Source organism: Pocillopora damicornis, chromosome 8, assembly GCF_964200805.1.
Source record: "Pocillopora damicornis chromosome 8, jaPocDami1.2, whole genome shotgun sequence".
NCBI lineage: Eukaryota > Metazoa > Cnidaria > Anthozoa > Scleractinia > Pocilloporidae > Pocillopora > Pocillopora damicornis.
The window spans coordinates 15,084,530-15,108,092 of record NC_142677.1 but is presented as its reverse complement, the minus strand read 5'-3'; the positions used below and the strand labels follow the sequence as shown (position 1 = coordinate 15,108,092).

Here is a 23,563-nt window from a genome sequence, read left to right as displayed (position 1 = left end):
AGTGACGTTAAAGGCCTGCAATCTTCTGTGCGCGTAGGATTGAGGTGGAGTAATGGTGAGGTGATTCCCTTGTTTTGTTCCTCCGATGAGTATGGCTATAGTGAATTATTAGACTTCTTGCTATTTAAAAATCACCTCACATACTCTGGTCAGTTACTCCACGAGTTCACTCTGAAACCAATTCTTTAACCCGCTCTCTTGCTATACATTTCCTACGCTGCTGACAACGAGGATTTTGGCGATCAATCCCTTAATTCTCATGACCTTAATACTTGGCTCGGCTTGATACTGTAGGGAGACATTACATGATAGTAGCTCCGAGGGGTTAAAGAGTTGAAATGTTTCCCTAAGTCTAGGTGAGCAAGTCAATAGAACAAATTGTCAGTAAACAATTTTCAGTTTGGAATCGAAAAGCATTCGCTGTTCAGGAAATGAGCCCGCGCCCCTACCCTGAAATTTCGATAAGTGTCAGAAATCTAGCCCCGCTTATTTGGTGTGAAACATGTGAACCAGTGGTGAGCAAAACTACTTGGCTGCAATTTAAAAGCACAGTCATGGTCGCTAGCGGAATGTATCCTATTTAACAGGGTGGTAGGAAAAACACGGAGATTTCGTTTTAGACTTAATGACCTTTTAAGCTGACCGTTCTTTCACTCGAACCAGCTCCTCTCCTCCGAGTGAAATAGACGTGTGGTGTGGGTCTTATCCTTGTAATTTAACAGCCTGTTTAATTAATTGGGCAAAAGGGAAAAGTTTAGACAGTGAAGGGGTGTAACAGAATATGAATTTCATAGTGTTCTAGTTTTCGTTCTTTCAGAAGTTCTTTTTACTCTAAATTTGCAATATCAAGCAGAAGAGTGATAATCTAAAAACATCGCCTGCTTTTTCACTCAATTTTCCGAGCGAAAACTGCGTGAAATAAGCAAAAACAGTAAGAAGAACTGAAACGAAGATCTGAAATGGATTTTAATTGGATTATGTACCAAGTAAGTATCAATGGACTCCGTTTTTTCCACAGTTCATGATTTATGCCTGTTCTAGTCATTTTGGATAGTACATTTCTTCCAAGCTGGCAAAGGCTTCAAGATTAAAAAATTAAGTTATCAATCCAGTGAGTCAAAATGTATCAAATGCATGTCCAAATGCATGTAAAAAAAAGCAATCACGAGTACAACGTACAACAAGTTAAAAATTCAAAGGTAAGATATGCCAAACACCAAAGGTTAAACTTGGTCTTGGGTGATGCTTGGAGCCATGAAATTGAAATACACAACTCACATGGCCATAAAGGTTCGTATTTAACTTATGATTTAGAAAACATCGCTGCATAATCCTTACGAAGACCATGTGAGATTAATTAAAAGGTTTTCTCGGCATAACTTGTCTTAAACATGGCCGCAACACCACTCAATCTCCGCAAAAAATCTCCTTTTAAAACTAAACCATTTGACTTGGCAGTTTATCATTAAATGATATGGTAACAAATCGCTTATTTGATTATAGCCTCAATGCGGCTTATTTAATGATTCAACCAGTTCAATTCAACGCCGCGTAACATTAAATTTGTCACCCCGCATGCCTCTGGTTGTTTTGATTGTCATTAGTCAGTACCAAACGCCTGGGGTCTCCTCTTGTCTTCAAACAAATCCATCAGTGATGACCTACAAGAAAAGTATAAGAGCCGCAAAATTGAATGTTTTTCTTGAATTCCTCGAAAAATTAAATTTAAGTGCCATGCTTTATTACAAAAGAAAAACTGCGAGTCTCGGCATTAACAACAGGCAGTGCAATAAGTCAACGAGAAACGTATTTTTCTGTTTTGTGTTATCCTTGCGCACCCTCTACCTCGGCTGCAGGAACGCAATGAAGATAAAAGACATGAAATTGAGTTTGACCTCAAGGAACAAAAAGGTGATAATTAACATCTCACTTTTCGTTGATTGAGCAAAATTAAAGGCATACTTACGATGGATACCTTTTAATTTCCGTTAATTCCAGTTTCACGTCGTCCCCAATGAGTACAAATGGCGCCCAGTAATACCCTTTGCTGAACGTTTCAGACTCTCTCATGCACTTCATGGCTTGATTGACAGCTTCACTAGTACCCTTGCCTTCTTCCAGCGCTCCGTAGAAATGTTTCATGAACTCCTGAGTACCATCGTCATCAATGGCCCACAGGGATACCAGAACCGATCGAGCACCGGCACCTAAGAACGCTCGCGCAATGCCAACCACACCTTCGGCCATAACCTCACCGCAAGCGCTGTGACAGCAACTTAGCACAACCAGTTTCGCTCGCAGCCCGGCTCGTAACACGTCTCTCATTGTCAGTAGATAGTCTTCCTCTTCAGCTTGACAGGTTGTCCTACTTGTGTTTGGTGCCAAGAGAATCTCTCCTGTTTCTTTTTTACCATGCGCTGCAATGTGAACCAACGCAACAGAGGAAATTCGTCTAAATACCTCTTCCTTTGTCGCCTCCCCTCCAACGAGAGGAGCAATACCGAGGATTCCTCCAATCATCTTCACCTCTTTCCTTGCACCCGGCAGCTGATTCAACAAATCACCTTGATAAAGGACTTGCTTGTAACATGGATCACCCACGAGCAGTGCACCGGTTTTATTGTGAAATTCTGTCGGGCAGTCTGAGATTGATTTTAAAATGGTTAGGGATGGAATTACTCGAATCCTGAAAGATTCGAACAGATACCTTGAATTCGAATCCACCAATGCTGCATAGGGCACCAAGCAAAGTGGACCTTCAGGAACAAATACAAGCTCATCTCCATCAATCAGATCTGCGATAGGAGCAACTATGATATCATAAAGCTTCCACAGGGCATTAGTCGTCGCGTTTCGCGGAGAACCATCGCTCGTTCCTTTTTCATCTCGGCCCACTTGAGTTGAACTTTTTTCCCATTCAACAGCAGCCCTTGCACTAACTTGCGAGGAAGCAGCCTTATTCAAAGAGGTAATGTAAACTTCTAATTCACGTTGGTAAAGAAAGTTGTTCACATGCTTTATTCTCGATTGAACGACTTCCCCGTTCCGAATAGTCCACAAAGCAATGTAAGGTCCAGTAATTGCTAGGAAAACTACATCTGATGAAACGTTTCTTAATGAAAGACAATCAGAGCATTTCCTAGAGTTCGACCACGTGAGGGTTTGTCGAAAGCTATACTTTAAATCCACGATATCTCTTAGAGCTTGTGCACGTCCCTCCTCGGCAGCGAGAAGAGCTTTAACGTGTTCACCCTTCAGTAAAAGTACGCGCCAAACACCATTGTATGCTGTTTTGCAAACATTTCGATACGAAATCTTCCAGTTATCGTGCAACAGAAAACTAGCCCGAACGTTATTAAAAATCTCTCTACCAGAAATATAATAGTCGAGGGCGGTTTGGAGACATTCCTGCCTTTCAAAATTTGTAGCAAGACGACAAAGGGCCTGGGCAATCCCATTCTTGTCTCCCACTTCTTTAACAATTTCTAGATGTTGTTTATGGTACTCGATGGCTGTTTTGAACTGTCCTAGACCATCATAAGCATTGCCAAGGTTGCCATAACTCGCTCCTTCTCCAGCCTTGTCTCCCACTTCTTTGGCAATTTCTAGATGTTGTTTATAGTAGTCGATGGCTGTTTTGAACTGTCGTAGACAATTATAATCACTGCCAAGGTTGCTATAACTCGCTCCTTCTCCAGCCTTGTCTCCCACTTCTTTGGCAATTTCTAGAACACGTTTATGGTAGTCAATGGCTGTTTTGAACTGTCCTAGACTACGATAAGCACTGCCAAGGTTGCCATAACTCATTCCTTCTCCAGCCTTGTCTCCCACTTCTTTGGCAATTTCTACATCCTGTTTATGGTAGTCGATGGCTGTTTTGAACTGTCCTAGACTACGATAAGCATTGCCAAGATTGCCATAACTCACTCCTTCTCCAGCCTTGTCTCCTACTTCTTTGGCAATTTCTAGATGTTGTTTATGGTAGTCGATGGCTGTTTTGAACTGTCCTAGATTACGATAAGCAATGCCAAGATTGCCGTAACTCCTTCCTTCTCCAGCCTTGTCTCCCACCTCTTTGGCAATTTCTAGATGTTGTTTATGGTAGTCGATGGCTGTTTTGAACTGTCCTAGACTACGATAAGCATTGCCAAGGTTGCCATAACTCGCTCCTTCTCCAGCCTTGTCTCCCACCTCTTTGGCAATTTCTAGATGTTGTTTATGGTAGTCGATGGCTGTTTTGAACTGTCCTAGACCAAGATAAGCACTGCCAAGGTTGCCATAACTCGCTCCTTCTCCAACCTTGTTTCCCACTTCTTTGGCAATTTCTAGATGTTGTTTATGGTAGTCGATGGCTGTCTTGAACTGTCCTAGACTACCATAAGCACTGCCAAGGTTGCCATAACTCCTTCCTTCTCCAGCCTTGTCTCCCACTTCTTTGGCAATTTCTAGATGTTGTTTATGGTAGTCGATGGCTGTTTTGAACTGTCCTAGACGATGATAATCACTGCCAAGGTTGCCATAACTCGTTCCTTCTCCAGCCTTGTCTCCCACTTCTTTAACAATTTGTAGATGTTGTTTATGGTAGTCGATGGCTGTTTTGAACTGTCCTAGAGAATGATAAGCAGTGCCAAGGTTGCTATAACTTCCTCCTTCTCCAGCCTTGTCTCCCACCTCTTTGGCAATTTCTAGATCTTGTTTAACGTAGTCGATGGCTGTTTTGAACTGTCCTAGACAATGATAATCACTGCCAAGGTTGCCATAACTCCTTCCTTCTCCAGCCTTGTCTCCCACCTCTTTGGCAATTTCTAGATCTTGTTTATGGTAGTCGATGGCTGTTTTGAACTGTCCTAGACAATTATATGCACGGCCGAGGTTGCCATAACTCCTTCCTTCTCCAGCCCTGTCTCCCACCTCTTTAGCAATTTCTAGATGTTGTTTATGGTAGTCGATGGCTGTTTTGAACTGTCCTAGACCAAGATAATCACTGCCAAGGTTGCCATAACTCGCTCCTTCTCCAGCCCTGTCTCCCACCTCTTTGGCAATTTCTAGATGTTGTTTATGGTAGTCGATGGCTGTTTTGAACTGTCCTAGACCAAGATAATCACTGCCAAGGTTGCCATAACTCGTTCCTTCTCCAGCCTTGTCTCCCACCTCTTTGGCAATTTCTAGATGTTGTTTATGGTAGTCGATGGCTGTTTTGAACTGTCCTAGACCAAGATAAGCATTGCCAAGGTTGCTATAACTCGCTCCTTCTCCAGCCTTGTCTCCCACTTTTTTGGCAATTTCTAGATGTTGTTTATGGTAGTCGATGGCTGTTTTGAACTGTCCTAGACAATGATAAGCATTGCCAAGGTTGCTATAACTCGCTCCTTCTCCAACCTTGTCTCCCACCTCTTTGGCAATTTCTAGATGTTGTTTATGGTAGTCGATGGCTGTTTTGAACTGTCCTAGACAATAATAAGCATTGCCAAGGTTGCCATAACTCCTTCCTTCTCCAGCCTTGTCTCCCACTTCTTTGGCAATTTCTAGATCTTGTTTATGGTAGTCGATGGCTGTTTTGAACTGTCCTAGACAATGATAAGCATTGCCAAGGTTGCCATAACTCCTTCCTTCTCCAGCCTTGTCTTTCACTTCTTTGGCAATTTCTAGATGTTGTTTATGGTAGTCGATGGCTGTTTTGAACTGTCCTAGACAATTATAAGCATTGCCAAGGTTTCCATAACTCCTTCCTTCTCCAGCCTTGTCTCCCACCTCTTTGGCAATTTCTAGATGTTGTTTATGGTAGTCGATGGCTGTTTTGAACTGTCCTAGACTACGATAAGCAACGCCAAGATTGCCGTAACTCGCTCCTTCTCCAGCCTTGTTTCCCACTTCTTTGGCAATTTCTAGATGTTGTTTATGGTAGTCGATGGCTGTCTTGAACTGTCCTAGACTACGATAAGCACTGCCAAGGTTGCCATAACTCCTTCCTTCTCCAGCCTTGTCTCCCACTTCTTTGGCAATTTCTAGATGTTGTTTATGGTAGTCGATGGCTGTTTTGAACTGTCCTAGACAATTATATGCACGGCCAAGGTTGCCATAACTCCTTCCTTCTCCAGCCTTGTCTCCCACCTCTTTGGCAATTTCTAGATGTTGTTTATGGTAGTCGATGGCTGTTTTGAACTGTCCTAGACAATGATAATCACAGCCAAGGTTGCCATAACTCCTTCCTTCTCCAGCCTTGTCTCCTACCTCTTTGGCAATTTCTAGATGTTGTTTATGGTAGTCGATGGCTGTTTTGAACTGTCCTAGACAAAGATAAGCATTGCCAAGGTTGCCATAACTCCTTCCTTCTCCAGCCTTGTCTCCCACCTCTTTGGCAATTTCTAGATCTTGTTTATGGTAGTCGATAGCTGTTTTGAACTGTCCTAGACCAAGATAAGCATTGCCAAGGTTGCCATAACTCCTTCCTTCTCCAGCCTTGTCTCCCACTTCTTTGACAATTTCTAGATGTTGTTTATGGTAGTCGATGGCTGTTTCAAACTGTCCTTGACAATGATAAGCATTGCCAAGGTTGCCATAACTCCTTCCTTCTCCAGCCTTGTCTCCCACTTCTTTGGCAATTTCTAGATCACGTTTATGGTAGTGGATGGCTGTTTTGAACTGTCCTAGACAAAGATAATCACTGCCAAGGTTGCCATAACTCGCTCCTTCTCCAGCCTTGTTTCCCACCTCTTTGGCAATTTCTAGAACACGTTTATGGTAGTCGATGGCTGTTTTGAACTGTCCTAGACAAAGATAAGCATTGCCAAGGTTGCCATAACTTGCTCCTTCTCCAGCCTTGTCTCCCACTTCTTTGGCAATTTCTAGACGACGTTTATGGTAGTCGATGGCTGTTTTGAACTGTCCTAGACCAAGATAAGCACTGCCAAGGTTGCCATAACTCGCTCCTTCTCCAGCCTTGTTTCCCACTTCTTTGGAAATTTCTAGATGTTGTTTATGGTAGTCGATGGCTGTTTTGAACTGTCCTAGACAATTATAAGCAATACCAAGGTTGCCATTACTCGTTCCTTCTCCAGCCTTGTCTCCCACCTCTTTGGCAATTTCTAGATGTTGTTTATGGTAGTCGATGGCTGTTTTGAACTGTCCTAAACTACCATAAGCACTGCCAAGGTTGCCATAACTCCTTCCTTCTCCAGCCTTGTCTCCCACCTCTTTGGCAATTTCTAGATGTTGTTTATGGTAGTCGATGGCTGTTTTGAACTGTCCTAGACAATGATAATCACTGCCAAGGTTGCCATAATTTGCTCCTTCTCCAGCCTTGTCTCCCACCTCTTTGGCAATTTCTAGATGTTGTTTATGGTAGTCGATAGCTGTTTTGAACTGTCCTAGACCAAGATAAGCATTGCCAAGGTTGCCATAACTCCTTCCTTCTCCAGTCTGATCTCCCAGATCTTTGGCAATTTCTACTTCCTGGTTTGATGTAATAAAATAGGTTTTTTGTTCATCGTGGTGCAAGATAAAAGATGAAATTAATTCCTTTGTTTCACGATAAAGTCACTTTGGATGTTAATCGCGACGATTCCACTGCAATGCTGCTAGTCTTCATTGCTCTGACGCTCTGAACGTCTGCCTTTTAACTCTGTACGGTGGCCAACTTACCCCTTAAGCCATTTGTAGCACGTTAGTCGGCTGCTATTGGTGCATTTCGATCCTCATTAGTATTCCGGTTGTTAGATGATGTTCCCTCATAGGTCCTCTTTGATCGGCTATTGTGTTGTTTGATCGTGAGTATCCAAGCTTCGTGAATTTTGATTCCACTATCTCCACTGATGTTGTTTAGATGAAGTCTTATATGGATAGCCTCTTTAACCCTACGTGTGTACCAGTGGAGGGATTCACCCACCAACCTCAGTCAGTGCAGCGTGGTATTTTTAAGTGTCTATTCGACGATCAGACTCCACAACTGCCGATTAATGAGGACCTATGAGGGAACACCATCTAACAACCGGAATAATAATGAGGATCGAAATGCACCAATAGCAACGAAGCAACGCGCTACACATAGCGACACGTAAACAAGCGACCTCACTGCCTAATGAAGACTAGCAGTATTGCAGTAGAAATGTCGCGATCAAACAAACGAATAAAATTCATCTCCTTTCCTGGTTTGAGTTTCCCTTATGGTTTGGAAATGTGTCGCTAAGTTTTATTACGCACTTATTTAGTCCTTAGGTTTTAGGTTCGAACGAGGTCTTTAAAAAAGGCCAGAAATAAGTATTTTCCCTATTACACCTCTGTAATTGGGCCATGAGAACCACTCGCACAGAATTCCTCTGAATTCCTTTCTGGATGTGGATTTTCAACGAGGTTCTTAAATTTGTGAATGTGACTAGACTCCAAAGAAAATACAGAGACAGAGAGGTAGGCTTTTGTTCTAGCCATAAGAATTTTTCGATTTATAATCTTTAGAACGTACGTATATTTTAGAAGACTTCGGGATTTGGCTAACCCCGTTTTGATGATTTTATTTGAGTGAGTACTGGAAAAATATTGGCCCCTGCGGTCGTAACGATTAAGCGATATAATTTCGTGATTTTCGTTACTGGCCCCTCGACCAAGACCTGTGAACTCGAGATGCAAGTTTTAACCTCTTTAGAGTTTCTGGTTGCCTAATCAGTTCTATTTAAAGAAAAATTCAGGTAATGGTTGTCAGATTTACCTTTACTTGCTGTGGCTTTATCTCGCCGGATGCGATTGTCTCACTACCACACTTGTTTAATAGATGACGCAACCTTTTACTATTATCGTCCATCTTCAATGCGTTAAGTCAAATGACACTGCTGAGAGGAAAGGTGGAATGCTTAGGGAGGGTGTTTCATCCAGTTTTTAGGAGAAAGTCTATTAGACACTGCAAGACTTCTACCTGCAGAGTACCTTTTCGGCTTTTGAGAACTCGACGAAAGCACCTTTCTTACAAAATTGTCAATCTTGATAACTTTGCTCTGCAGTTCACACAGTGATTCGATTAAGTCGCACACTTGTCAGATTTTTTTAATTGTTCAGCCTTTTAACTCTTTACGGTGGTCAATTTACGTTTCCAACTCAGTTGTTAACACTAAATTACCTGCTATACTCTCCCACCGACGCAGCACCACAGTGTCTTTGGAAAATTACCCCCTTTTTTCATTTCTAATTGTTCGCCTTGCCTAAAATATCGGTCCCTTACTTGTTACTCCATGCTCATTTACATTAATTTTAACGAAGTGAAACCGTATCCATTCACTTCAAGAAAAAAAAACAACGTTCGTAAAAGAGCCGCGTTCCAAAGACTACTGAGTAAAAAAAAATGTAATCAACAAGGTTGAATAATTAAGGATTATGTTATGTTTCGGTGGGACACAAGGAAAAGGGCAATCATGACTGACAAGAAGTTTCAAAGTCTTTTCAATTTAAGAGCAATTAAGGGACCACCAATAACGAGCTATGAAGGAAATCGAGTGGATCAGGGCTTTTATCGTCACACAGACTAAGAAAGACGATTAGATACAACCGTAATAGCCAGACAAAAAGGAAATGAATGTTGATGAGGGTTGGACCAAGCCGTTTAAGAAAGGAAGGAAAACAGCTGAGGAGGCTTTGGTTTTGGATAACATTCCTGAACAAATCATAAGATATTGCGATAAAACTGTGAAAACACAAGAATCATGATGACAAGGAGATTAAAAGATCCTAATTACTACGTTACCCAGTGTAACGCGTGTGCACGATCCAAAGGGAACCTTTTGATGTAGACGGGATAAGAGACCAGGAACGACAGAAGATCAAGAAATTAAAGAGCTGAGCAACAGCAACGAGGTGTATAGCCACGAAGAGGAGATCTACAGTGTCGAAATTGGCAAAAGGAGAAAAAGATTGTCTTTAATGGACCAGAGAGAGAGAGAGAGATCGAACAAAGCGTTCAAGTCGTGACTCTGCGTAGACACATTTTTCCTTCAAGCTCACTTGGTTTTTCACTGAGTGTGATGACCTTTTGAAACAGTTGGATTTATGCATTTCATTTGTAATTGATATCATTATTTATTCAGCAGCATCGTTTTTATCTCAAAATGGGGGAGGATACAGTGACTGGATAGTTAACTTGCTCACTGTCTCTTTCCGAGACCTGGTGCCGAGTTAAGAGGGCAGATAAGATGATATTGGAAACGCCCCCGAAATAGCTATGTTCTCGAGGAACTAAAAGATTTCAAAACAATGAAAGTGAGCAAGATGCAATTTAATACAACGCATTACAATTACTGGTCACCAGAGGGAGAGGCTTGATTCCGTTAGGAGAGAGCGAGAGGGGGAAGATAATAATGATAATAATGAGCTCGAAACGCTGACTGCCTCTTCCTCGTGTACATTTGTAAAATACTGGGGAATTTGAAACGTCCGCAGGGCAATTTGTTTGAATAACAAGTTCGAATCATTAACGCGTGAAAAACTGGACAAACATGAATCTTAGCGAGGCTGCTGATAAGATAGAATTTTCTTTCACATGTCAGATTCTCAACGGCGACAAGCAGTGCCTTTCGTCGCGTTGCCTTTTGGAAAAGACATTAACAGCTGTCAGTGTTTGGCATCATTAATAGCTGTATGGTACGATCATATCCATTCTATAGTAATATATCATCTTGGGAAAGTCTTTTACTATTTGTCGTTAGTTATTTCGGGTTATATAATTTGCGTTGTTAGCAGGAAATGGTGTAAGAACTGGTTTTAATGGCATTAACATAAATCATACTCATATTTCACCGGGAAAAGTGACTGAAACTGACAGCTAGAGACCACCGAAAATTCAGCTTTTAAATCAAAATTGAAAAATTTGAAAATCATTGGACGTCTTAAATTTGCACTAGATTTTCTTAAGTTAGCTTAAAGTGGTAATCACTGGAGTTTTTTTACGTCTTAGAAACGAATGTATTTTTCAAAGGATACGGCCAATCCTTTATGACACCAGATCTTTGCTTCATCATACAACTTAAGCTGCACACAAGCTTCAGCTCCTATAAAAATAAGGATTAGTGATAAATAGCTAAGTGCCTTCTTTGAGAAGCCAAAATATTGGCATTTTCAATTCACAAATGAAGATTTATGGTGCGTGACCGCGTAGATTTGAACCAGAAACATCTACTTGAACGTACGTAGCCAGGGAGCTATCGCCACTGAATGGCGACTAAAATTAAACTCACCTTTCTCCAAGGCTTTGATGAAAGTTGGCTCCAATTGTACAGCAACTGTGGCATCATCTAGGCTGTTTTCAAAGTTTTCTAAAGGAGGGATTTAGAGCTAACCGGTCATTTGCGTTCGATAGAATTGCAAAAAGAGTAACCGACTCCCTTTCAACAGGACTCTTTACAACTAATTCGAGGTTTGCTTTCACCTTGGAAAGACTTGGGCCCCCTCATATAACCTTCGATAACGCGGTTGCGGGAGGAGGGAGGGTTTGGTGAGGAGAATACACATGGGAAGTGCAGGTGATAACGGGATTAGTTTATTAATTTTCCCCTTTTTTACCATTAGGACCTAAAACTTGAACTTGAACGCTCGACGTGAAATTAAAGAGGGTCGTGAGTGATATAAAGCTCTTCTCGGGGATTTCGGTTTATTATAGGTCACAAGATTTGGAGTCTTTATCTTGAGTAGCCGTTATATTACTGGATGTCCTTTAACTCATTTGGAGTGATAGATAAACGATCAGAAAAATTAGCATAAAATGGGACCACAGGACTCTTTGAAGATGAACTTTTAAGTAAACTATAAATAATTGAACGTTGAAATTCCATACCTAAACGGAAATGAGCTGCTGCCCTGTTATTGTAGAGTCTGGCTGTCAGCCGATTATCTTTGCAGTTTAGCTGAAGTCCTTCAGTGTACAGTTGTAGCGCTCTATGAAAATCTCCTTGTCTGTATTCTTTGTTACCTTGCTGAAAACAATCCTTTGCTCTCACTAAAAATACAGGAAACACCGGAATATTACTCGTTATGACTAATTACTTACAATACCCAAACGATTAAAATTAATTGCAGGCGGTTTTTAGGCCGCTTGTCAACCAACGTAATGACATTATTGCTTATACAATTCATTCTTAAACCGATATTTTTCTGTCAACCGAAGTGATTTGAGAGAGAGAAAAGAGAGGATTAATAAGTTATTTATCGGCTTGAGGTAGTGACCGACGTCTTTGCTTCAAGTACTGCCCAGTTGGCAAAACGAGATATATTTATAAAAAATTGCAAGGAAAGTAGGAATGTACTCGGCGACTCGCGAAAGCGTAACCGTTGCCCCTGGGCAGAGCTAGGAAAATACTGACCGGGTAAAAAACCAATCAGATCGCAGGATTCGTTACCATGCCCTCTTTTGCCATTCTTGCAGATGCTGTTCATAGCGTTCCATCACATGAGTATTTCAAGACGCGTGCGTCACTTTTTCAATAGATCTTTTCTTTTTTTAAGAAAGGCTAGTGCGACTATGTTTTCTCGCGCAGTAGAATGGTGATCAAAGTTACTCTCGGAAAAAGATTCACTTTCCTTTCAACAACTTCGTTCTATTAGACGGGAGATGGACAATTTACACCAAATCAGTTCAAACTCTTGATTCATCTTCAGCAACGTTCCGACAGAGAAATTTCCAACTGAATGTAGAGAATAACCTTGGATTGCTTTGATTTTCCTTTCGCTTAAGGATTGCTCAAAAACTTGCGCCTCTCACGCAGTCAGTCAGATTTCACACTAGAACTAGGTAATGTAGTATTATCAACTGAGTTGATAACGTAAATTGGCCACCATAGAGAGTTCAAAGCTGACTTTTGGAGCGTTAGCCCTTTGTCATTCTCTTTGACGAACTGGGCTAACGCTCGAAACGTCAGCTTTGAAACTTTTTGCGGTAGCAAATTTTACATTATCAACTCAGTTGATAAAACCAAATATTATATTGTTATATTCCCTCACCGACGCAGCACCACAGTTTCTCTAGAAACTTACCCTCCATAAAAAATATAACAAGTTGAATTGCGGCTGGGTCGCTCTTGTTTTCCTGCGCGTCAGGTATGCTCAGTTTCCTTGTTTCCACTTAAATTTCTCATCGGCTCCTTGTAGTAATTCCTTTTCGTTACTTGCTGCTTTAGTTTCGCTTTTACGACACTCAATCGTAAAGCGTTCTACTAGCTACGGTTGAATTGTTCCGAGTGTTAGAAGGACAGTAGATGACTACAGATTGTCTTATCTTACGTCTTGTGGAACACGTTAGTCTTCTCACTTACCTACTAAGGGGTCGTCGTCCAGATCCACATCTTTATCATCTGAAGTTTTGTTCTCTGAAATTATAACGAAGATATGTAAGATATCTTTTGCGCGTGTCACAACTGAACCAATTTTCCATTTTAGTGACCCATGATGAAGTGGAATATCTGTTTTGGCATCCCAATGGACAACCGTACCGATTTCTAATCTGTTAGAATCACCCTCTTTGTCATGGAAAAAGGCTTTATGAAATTGAACGCGCGAAGAAATTTTTCGACGTTTTGCTTAACTAAAATTTCGTCAATGGTTTTAAAAATGGTAATAAAATTTAAGCCCTTAGTGTGGACCGATTTCTAGCCCTAAGTCGGAAAGTGGAAGATTTTCTGGATTGGTAACAACAGTTTCGAGGCTTTCAAGTGATCAGTGAGGACCGATGAGTTGATCAAGTTTTTGGGCTTTAATTTGGTGCAAATGTTTACAAACGCTTCATTTGGCGTCTATATTGATTGGAATGAGAGAAAGAAGATGCATAACCCTAAGGGTTGGATGAAAAAGGTCTTAGTATGTTTAATGATATAATTTACCCTATTTGTTCACAAACTCTTCCAATGCAAGCTCTTGTGTTATGGCACATACAAAAAAGCTGAGCAGCGATCGATTCTCACCTGATGAGTTGTTGAAAGGAAAGTCCTCGTTTCCTTCAGCTGCCTCAACTTGTGTCTCATTGATAACTAAAATGAAACGGGTGATAATAATAATATAATGAGTTGTGACCTGTAATTAGTGGGGTAAGTTTCTAAAGGAACTGAACTGCTGCGTCGGTGGGAGAGTATAACAGGGTAATTTCACCGTTTCAAGAATTTAAAAACCGACGTTTCGAGTGTTAGCCCTTCGTCAGAGCGACCGTGACCCGTCGTGGTTTTTTTTGTTCCACTCACTGATCGTTACAATCATAGAAAAAATCTGATAAAGCCTCATTTTTTCCCTCAACTGGGGAACTGTTGTCAGCAGCAGCCACGTTTTCATCAGTTGCCATGTTGTCCTCTTTTCCAAATGAAATACCAATACATATTAATAATTAAAACACTCACGATCTATGATGACTTTTGTTTTTTCAACCTCTAATACATATACCAGGATTCGGATTTTGATTTAATTTCGGACTTACGCTTACATTTATTCAGTTTTACATTGATCTCTTGTACCTTTTGATTTGCTTCCATCGTCATCTGATTCCTTCTTGGATGTAAAATGATCTTGAGATAGCGAAGAACACAAATTTATTTGAACGAAGAACACTTTCAGAGTTCAGTTTCTTCGACGTTATGTTTGATTTTATCGCGCGTGTTGTATTCAGTGGTCACAAACTTAAATTACCACTATCTTTTTTCTGTTTATTTCTCTCACCTGAAGAAAGTTTATCATCCAAATCCAGTTTTTCTTGGATTGCTTTAACTTTTTCTTCGGACGAACCTTAAAAAAATAGAAAATAATTAAACACATTGGGTTGTGCTTTGGAAACTGTTTGAAAACAATGAAGGATAATAAATTTTTAGAAAGCAACCACCAAATACGTTTATAAATACAATACGTCAAAAAAAATGAATGTAGCCTTTTTTGGCCCAAGGTTTTCTTATTGTTGCTTTTTATTGCTGTTAACCATTAAAATAGGTGCTGCTGAATTTTGATTTAAAGCAACCAAGACGCTCAAAAAATCAGCCACTATAACAATAAACGCACACCAAGAGAAGGTATAATCCTGTACCTTTTGAACTGCCGATCTCTAAATCCTTTGATATTCCAGAGGATAAGACTTGACTTTTCTCCTGCTCTAAAAGTATAAACAACAGATTGTTTAAATGATGATCATCACCGTTATCATTGTTGCTATTCATCAGTTGTGCTTTCATTATCATCATTACTGTTATCAGAATTGTTCTTGATAAATTTGACAGGATAATAAAAGTCATAGAATAATAAATGTCACAAAAGGAAACCATTTACGGTCAATTGGGATTTTCATGATAGCTTAGTAGACAACTTTCCTGTTAGACTATCAAAATAGATAAGTATCTGTCCATTGAAAGAGAAAAAAACTTCTGTTGGGAGTTGTGGTAAAAAGATCGGCGCTAAACACATTTCGCCATTTTTTTGTTTGTTTGCTGATTTTACTTTGAGCAAAGAGAACTTTTAGCCGTAATGATTCAGTTGTTTGTGTTTTAATTATTTTCATAGGTCTTTTTTCACTCACAAACTTGAGAAGTGCCAGTCATTTGCTGTTTCATCTCTCTCACCTGATAAAAGCTCATCCTCCAAATTCACCTTTTCTTGGTTTGCTGAATCTTTCCCTTCCGAAGTAGCTAAAAATTAGGAAAGAATCAAACATATTGGGTTGTGCTTTGGACTTTTCCTTTAAACAATGAAGAATAATACATTTATAGAAATTAATCTCCCTACTTTATATAGAACGTCAAATATGATACATCAAGAAAAATAATTACACTCTTTTCACCCTCAGTGTTTCTGAGTTCTCAAGCATTAGATCATTGAATTAGATGCGGCTACCTATTAATTCATTTCAAACCAAAATTTAAATAATAAACCAGACTTATGATTACAATATACTTCCTCACTATTTACAGTTTTATTCTGTACTTGCGGAACTGCCGATCTCTAAATCTTTTATTTTTCCAAATGATCAAACTTGAATTTTCCCCAAGTCGAAAATTAAAAAAAAAAAGGTTTGAATGATCGTCATCACTGTCTTCACGGTCATCAACATCATCATATTATGGCTACTATTTATGTTTTCATTATCTTAGATTCTGTTTACTTTTCCCAGCTAGGACCACCTGGGTCATGTAACAATTAATTATATGGAGTCCATTAGAGATTTTTTCCTATGATGGATATGTTTGATTTTAACCCAAGTCAGTACTATCTACCTGCTACGGACAACGAAGCATAAAAATCCACTCCGTTATCGCTTGAGGAAGCTTCACTTTTGTCTGCCCCTGAAATTATAACCAAAAGTTGTATCTAATATAAGTTGGGTTAAATGCGTTCTTAGTTAAGTTTAGTTTAATGCATCTCTAAGGTCTGTTGTGTATTTACGTTTAGCTCAGGTTAGTTAAGTATAAGTTTTCGCTTAGGCGGGGGCACATAGAGGAAGGAGTGTCAATAGTTTAGTTGAGTATAAATTTACGTCTAGTTTGTCACAACACATCAAATAAAAGATATCTGGCGCATGGTCAAGTACCCATATCAGACATGGAACCCATTGAAGAGGTATCCTATGGGCGGGGAAATTACAAACAAGTAAGGAGTGCCGCGAGTATTTAGACCTGCTGGACCAGGAAAAATTTCAGAACGATAAGTTAATTAACAATATATTCAATAATTTCTGTTCATCATCGGTGCAAAGTCTGCACAAGTGAACGATTTCTGAAAGGCATTTAACTGCTTTTCTCACCTAATGAACTGTTGTCAGTCAAGTCCTGGTTTCCTTCGGCTTCTTCAACTTGGGCCTCTTTGGTAACTCAAAAAAAACAAAGGATATCATTCGTCATAAAAACTGGAATATTTGAAAAGCTTTTCTATTAATTTTCACTATCCTCTGATATTTTATTGGGGTTTTCCCCTTAGTAAATAAATTTCTCCGTTACTGTGTAGCTTACAGCTCTGAAAGAATCTCTTGGTTATTTCTGTCTTAATATCAACCCATAGAAAACTACTCATTCTGTCAGTTTTCAATCTTTAAAACGCTCAATTGTCTTGAAACGTTTCATTTGAAATAACTAACTAATAAACTGTCTGAGTGTTACACTTATTTCTTGTACCTATTAATTTGTCATCATTGCCATCTGATTCCTTCTTTAATGCAATTTGGCCTTGAATCATGAAACAAAAAGCAATCAGTTACCTTTAAACTAAGAACACTTTTGGTTAATGATCCATTGTTTGTTTACTCACTGACTTCATTTATTGCTATTTACTTGGTGAAAACATTATTGAATTAAAAATATATAAAGATGCGGACTGGCCCTCTGAGGGAGTTCAGTTAGACTTTCTATCTTGATCAGACTATTCTAATCTAATAGAATCATCCTCTTTGTCATGAAAAAAAGGCCCTATGAAATTGAACGCGCAAAGAAATCTTTCGACGTCTTGCTTAGTTAAAAATTCGTCGGCGGTTTTAAAAATGGTAACAAAATTAAAGCTCTTACTGAGGACGGATTTTTAGCTCTGAGTCGGATAGTGGAAGATTTTCTGGAATGGTAACGACAGTTTTGAGGCTTTCAGGTGATGAGTGAGGACTGATAAGTTGGTCAAGTTTTTGGGCCATAATTTGGTGCAAATGGTAAAAACACTGACTTTGGTGACGATATTGATCGGAACGAGAGAAAGAATATGCATAAAAATTGGAGCGAAAACCCTTAGGATTGGATTACGAAGGTTTTAGCACGTTCAATGATATAAGTTACCCTGTTTGCTGAGAAACTCTTCCAAGGCGAGCTCTTGTGTCATGGTACGTATAAAAAAGCTGATCAACAATCGATTTCTCACCTGATGAGTTGTTGAAAGGAAAGTCCTCGTTTCCTTCAGCTGCCTCAACTTGTGTCGCTGTGATAACTAAAACGAAACGGGTGATGATAATAACATAATTAGTTATGACCTGTAATTAATGGGGAAAGTTTCTATAAGAACTATGGTGCTGCGTCGGTGGGTGAGTATAACAGGGTAATTAGGTATCATAAGCTGAGCTGATAACGTAAATTGACCAGCGTTTAAGAGTTTCAAAGCTGATGTTTCGAGCGTTAGCCCTTCGTCAGAGCAAACGTGACCTATCATAGTTTTTTTGTGTTCCACTCACTCTCTTGATTTTTACTCTTCTGTTGAGAAGAATCTGCCTTAAGTAGGTAATCTAGCTTCCGAAGGTCAGTCGTATAACTTAATTCATGCTATAGGTTAAACGTCTTGCAAAGTCCCAATCAATAATGTGGTTCTCTAGTCGACGATGTTCAGATATGTGATTGTTGACATCACCATTTCTCATGGCCGATCTTTTAAACTGCTCCTTGTTAGTTCTGTTCGTAATTAAATGTTCTCTTCAGTTTTTATGGGTTTCGCCTTCGTCTCGGTGCCGAAAATCTTGTTTAAGAACGCCTGCCTGTTTTTTGCAGAAAAAAGATCTGCGCATATTTTAGTTAAAACGGCGCAGCATCTTTTAGACTCAGTACCCTTAATTTTGTCTTTTAAAGAAATGACAGGGGAAAAAATTCATACTTTTGAGTTTTGTCAAGTAATGTGTCTTCTATAATTTCCTCGTCTGCCCCTTTTTTTTATATCGTGATAGGCAAAAAGCCATTCCATCTCTCGCAGGTACAATTCTTGCTCTAAACTTGTGACAGTGGAATTGATAAATGGGTTGTTAGACTGTCGAAATACCAAGATGGAAGAAATGTAAAATGGTTTCCGTGTTTACATAGCCTGATGTAAACACGTGGGAGGTTGGGAGAACACGAGATAAGCGTATGAAACCACGACGCGAAGCGGAGTGGTTTCCAGCTTATCGAGTGTTCTCCCAACCTCCCAAGTGTTTACATCAGGCTATGTAAACACGAAAATCATTTTACATTTCTTTTATAAAATAACTAATGAGAGAGGAACGGAAACCGTGTGTACATACGCTCATGTAAAATGGTTTTATGGCCAATCAGAGCGCGCGTAATATTTGAATTATTTTATAATATTCGGTTTGCTCATCATAGTTTACAAAGCTCGGTTCGAATCGTAGTATCATATCGTTATAATCATAAAAAAAATCTGATAATGCCTCATTTTTTCCCTCACCTGGGGAACCGTTGTCAGCAGCAGCCAGGTTTTTATCAGCTTCCATGTTGTCCTCTTTGCCAACTGAAATACCAATACATATTAATAGTTTAAAGACTCACGATCTGTGATGACTTTTGTTTTTCAACCTCTAATACATACCGAGATTTAGATTTACAAACCTAGATTGCTACTATCTCTTTTCTGTTTTATTTCTCTTACCTGAAGAATGTTTATCATTCAAATCAAGTTTTTCTTGGATTTCTTTAACTTTAACTGCTGACTTTTGATTTAAAGCAACCAACCAGCCATTATAACAAGAAATGCACACCAAGAGACGGGAAAATTCTGTACCTGTTGATTTCCCGATCTCTAAATCCTTTGATTTTCCAGAAGAGAGGACTTGACTTTTCTCCTGGTCTAAAATTATAAAAAACAGATTGTTTAAATGATCATCCTCACCATTATCATTGTTGCTATTCGTCACTTGTGCTATCATTATCATCATTACTATTATCAGAATTGTTCTTGATAAATTTGACAGGATAATAAAAGTCATAGAATAATGAATGTTACAAAAGGAAACCATTAACGGTCAGTTAGAATTTTCGTGATAGCCTAGTTGAAAACTTTCCTGTTAGACTATCAAAATAGATAAATATTTGCCCATTAAAAGAAAAAAGAAACTCCTTTTGCGAGTTGTGGTAAAAGATCGGCGCTAAACACATTTCACCAGTTTTTTTTCTTTTGTTTGCAAATGATTTGTCTGCAAAGACCTGGTTTTCTCCTGCTCCTAACTTAACTTGCGCCTCTTCAGTTAAACCAAACAGCAATTAGTATAACTGTTATCCAAATTACAACATCCAGCACTTTTTTTATTATTCTTGATCCTCTTGTCTATTTGGGTTTTTTCTCCTATTTCAATTTCAAAGACAAAAATACATTTTGAAACTAAAAAAAAAATGCACGAGCAAATGTTTTAAATAACAACTGCTATTATGAGTCTGGAAAATCATTTTCCTCTTATGTAGTTAGAAAATCGTTGGAGGTACAGTAATAGTTCTGTAATACTGTAGTTTGATCGTCCAAGTGAGTGTAGTCCTGAGATGTACTGTTGTCGGTAGTGGTGACTGACGTTTCTACAACCTGAGCAGAAGTCATCATCAGAGTCAAGTGAATAGTTTTTGTCAGTCGAATGTTCTTAGTCCAGTTTGTATAAGCTGATTGGTCAGTCTTGCCGTGATGTTATTGGCTGTAAGACTCAAGTGGCGAAGGTCGGTCGTGATTGGTCGGTCTCGATCCGTTAGTGGAGTTAGGTCGTTCTGTTCGTTCGTTTGTAATGTTAATGTCGTGAATGAGTCGTTTGTATGGTGCCGGTAGTGATTGACATCTGTTGAGGGGAGTCTGTCCCAAGTTGGTAAACCAGCTTTCTAGGTTCAGTCCTTGAAAGTAGTGGGTGCTGTAGGTTAGGCATTAGGCAGAGTCCCAGTCAATAGTGTGGTTCGTAAGTCGGTGACGTTTAGCAACGTAATTGGTGACATCGCCTTTCCTCGTCGCTCGTTTGTGTTCAGTCAGTCTAGTTGTGAGGTTTCTGCCAGTCTCACCAATGTAGGAGGCGTGGCAGTCGGAGCAATTAATCTTATACACTGCTCTCTGTCTGTTCCCCGGTTCGTCTTTGTCTTTGACGTTCAAGTCAGTAACTGACGTAGTGTGGTGATAGGTTTGTGAGCGACGCGGATATTGAATGGTTGTAGGATGCGCGAGATGTTCTCAGATATGCCCTTAATGTACAGTATAGTTGCTGTAGTCGTAAGAGATGTGTTGTCGTTAGCTTCGGTAGTAGTAGTAGGTCGGTGAGTGTTACGTTGCATGAAGTCTTCGTTGTAGTTGTTCCTAGAAAAACACGGTCAAGGTACTTGTACGTCGGATAAGCTGTCTGTCGTGTTGCATACTAGTTGCGCTCGTCGCGTAAGAGTCCTAGTAGTTGTGGCTTTGTGTGATGTCGAACTATAGGATGACTCGTCCAGTATTCTGTCGGTATGTGTCGGTTTCCTATAAACAGTTGTCTGTAGTGAGTTGTCGTCACGGCTTACCGGGCAGTTTTAGACAAGGTAGTTTGCCATTTTCTGCGACCTCTCTAGTAAACTGCATGTCAGTTTTTTATTCGTTAAGGAGGTGGTGGAATGCGTCGATTTCGTCGTGTCGTACGGCGGTGAAAGTATCGTCGGCGTAGCGTAACTAAAGCGGTATCGTTTGTCGGCAAGTCGTAAGGGCGCTTTCCTCAATGTTCTGCATCTCAATTTCTGCTACAAAAACAGAAACTGGAGACCCAATAGCTGTACCGTGTAACTGTTTGTAGTGTTTACCGTTGTACTGAAAATAAGTTGACGTAAGGCAAAGGTTTAGTAAGTCCATAATGTCCTCTGTCGGTAGCAGTAGAGGGTCGGTAGATTGTAGGATTGCAGTCTCAGTACATTGTAGTGCCAGTTGAAGTGGAATACTTGTAAAAAGCGATTTCACATTAAATGACACTATTTTGTAGTCGTCAGGTATCCCAGTGTAGAGTCTTAGTGGCGTTAATGAAGTCCTCGGTGGATTGTAGTTTACGTCTGGATTTGTCGGTGAGCGGTTGTAGTATTGTTGTCAGGTACTTGGACAGTTGGTATGTCGGAGAACCCTAGAAAGAAACAATGGGTCGAATTGGGAAACCAGGTTTGTGTAGTTTCGGCAGACCGTAAAGTTTCGGTGGCTGTGGTACTGAGTACCTGAGTCGATAGTAGTGTTGAGTGTCAATGGCGTTTGTCTTCTTGAGTGTCAGTAATGTGCTGTTAAGTTTGCGTTGAAGCGCAGGAGTCGGGTCACTTTTGAGTTCTTCGTAGGTTTTGTCCTTGTCGTTTTTCAATCGTTTAAGGGCATGTTGTTCGTCTTTAGTCAAGTTGCTACCATGTTGTGACGCTGATTGTATAGTGGAAGTAATTCCACATCTGGTGTTATCCTTAGTAGACTCAGATAGCTCTCTTTGCCGAGACAGAGCCGCATCAACAATAGCCTCGGTCGGTATCCCCTTCGGTGTAACTGAGTGTTTCAGTCCGTATGACAGTGCGCGAGTTTCATTCTTGTCTAAGGGACGGGAAGAGATGTTCCTTACCCAGTTGTCGTCCGGTCTACTTCGTCTTTATTCTTTGTTGCGTAAAAGTCGTGTCAGTTTCTGTTGATTCCCAGTACGGGAGCATTCAATCGCTTTGTTGGCTCGTTTGTCGGCAATAGTCGTAACAGTGTCAAGTAATTCAGCAGGTATCAGTTGTTTCAGTTTGTCGTGTAGTTGTTGCGTCTTTTTTTTGTAGCGTTTGAGGCTTCTGTGGCAATCATTTATCCGCGCTTTGACCAGTCGTCTGCAGGTGGCCTTGACGATCTGGATGGCCTCCAATGTTTTCGACGGGGACTTAAGTTTGAGCCCGGCCGGAACAAGGTCGTGATCTTTACAGCTGTGATAAAACCAGAGCTTTTGTCGTATTCGTCTGACAGTGCTTGCGTAGGTGATGTAGTCATTCGTAAGTCTTTCGCTCTGTCGTCCAAGTGAACGTAGTACAGTAAATGGTTTCAACCCAGGGATGACATGTAATAGCGTTTGGAGCTCTTTTTTCTTTCGTTTTATAGACCTCGACTTCGTCTCGGTAACTCAATATTCAAAAACTCCTTGGTCAAAATCCAGTCTGCCCGGTATCCCCACATACTTGGTGAAATATGCGCGCAAGTGATTTTCAGGAAATAATCTTTGTATTTTAAATTCTCCACTTAACTCAGTCTTTTAAGGACTTTGATATCTCTGTGTTTCCTAACTTACCTACTAAAGGAGCATCCTTCATATCCACTTTTTTCTCATCAGAAGTAGCTTTACTTTTGTCTGTCAATGAAATTACAACGAAATGGTTTTCATTCTTTTTTGTGTCATCAACTGATCGAGGGGACAACTCAACCCAACTTCCCAGCTAGGACCACCTTGGTCATGAAACAGTAAATTATAGGGAGTCCATTAGAGATATATTCTTATTATGAATATGTTTGATTTTAACCCAAGTCAGTCCTATTTACCTGCTATGAACAAAGAAGCACCACAATCCACTCCGTTATCGCTTGAGGAAGCTTCACTTTTGTCTGCCGCTGAAACTATGACCAAAAGTTGTATCTAATATAAGTTCAGTTAAGTGCGTTCTTGGTTAATTTTAATTTAATGCATCTGCAAGGTCTGTTGTCTATTTAAGTTTAGCTCAGGTTAGTTAAGTATAAGTTTTCGTTTAGGCGGGGGCACATAGAGGAAGGAGTGTTAATAGTTTAGTTAAGTATAAATTTACGTCTAGTTTGTCACAACACATCAAATAAAAGATATCTGGCGTATGATCAAGTACCCATATCAGACATGGAATTTCTGTCCATCATCGGTGCAAACTCTGCACAAGTTAACAATTTC

At 39.9% G+C, this 23,563-nt stretch overlaps 1 protein-coding gene and 1 pseudogene across 1 annotated transcript; both read right to left on the bottom strand.

The window, feature by feature from the left end:
- Positions 1 to 942: 942 nt before the first annotated feature.
- Positions 943 to 23,529, bottom strand: LOC149041583 (uncharacterized). Its single transcript, XM_089180892.1, has 21 exons — positions 23,502 to 23,529; positions 23,188 to 23,262; positions 22,940 to 22,999; positions 19,450 to 19,515; positions 19,117 to 19,179; positions 17,830 to 17,895; positions 17,103 to 17,153; positions 16,736 to 16,801; positions 16,209 to 16,277; positions 15,558 to 15,623; positions 15,029 to 15,094; positions 14,671 to 14,736; positions 14,469 to 14,519; positions 13,929 to 13,994; positions 13,284 to 13,337; positions 11,810 to 11,971; positions 11,214 to 11,291; positions 10,960 to 11,027; positions 8,702 to 8,794; positions 1,976 to 7,452; positions 943 to 1,661 (listed from the first exon to the last, which is right to left on the bottom strand). The coding sequence occupies exons 1-21, from the start codon at positions 23,527 to 23,529 to the stop codon at positions 1,601 to 1,603; spliced, it is 6,852 nt and encodes a 2,283-aa protein (XP_089037018.1). The 3' UTR covers positions 943 to 1,600.
- LOC149041584 (uncharacterized) lies at positions 21,198 to 22,827 on the bottom strand (annotated as a pseudogene).
- Positions 23,530 to 23,563: the final 34 nt, after the last annotated feature.

Coding starts and splice junctions, on each gene's coding strand:
- LOC149041583 (XM_089180892.1), bottom strand. CDS start 23,529: ATGGACAGAAATTCCATGTCTGATATGG. Junction 16,278..16,735: donor GACTGACAACAGTTCATTAG/GTGAGAAAAGCA, acceptor TTATAATTTCAG/GGGCAGACAAAAGTGAAGCT. Junction 15,095..15,557: donor GGAGGATGAGCTTTTATCAG/GTGAGAGAGATG, acceptor TTATACTTTTAG/AGCAGGAGAAAAGTCAAGTC.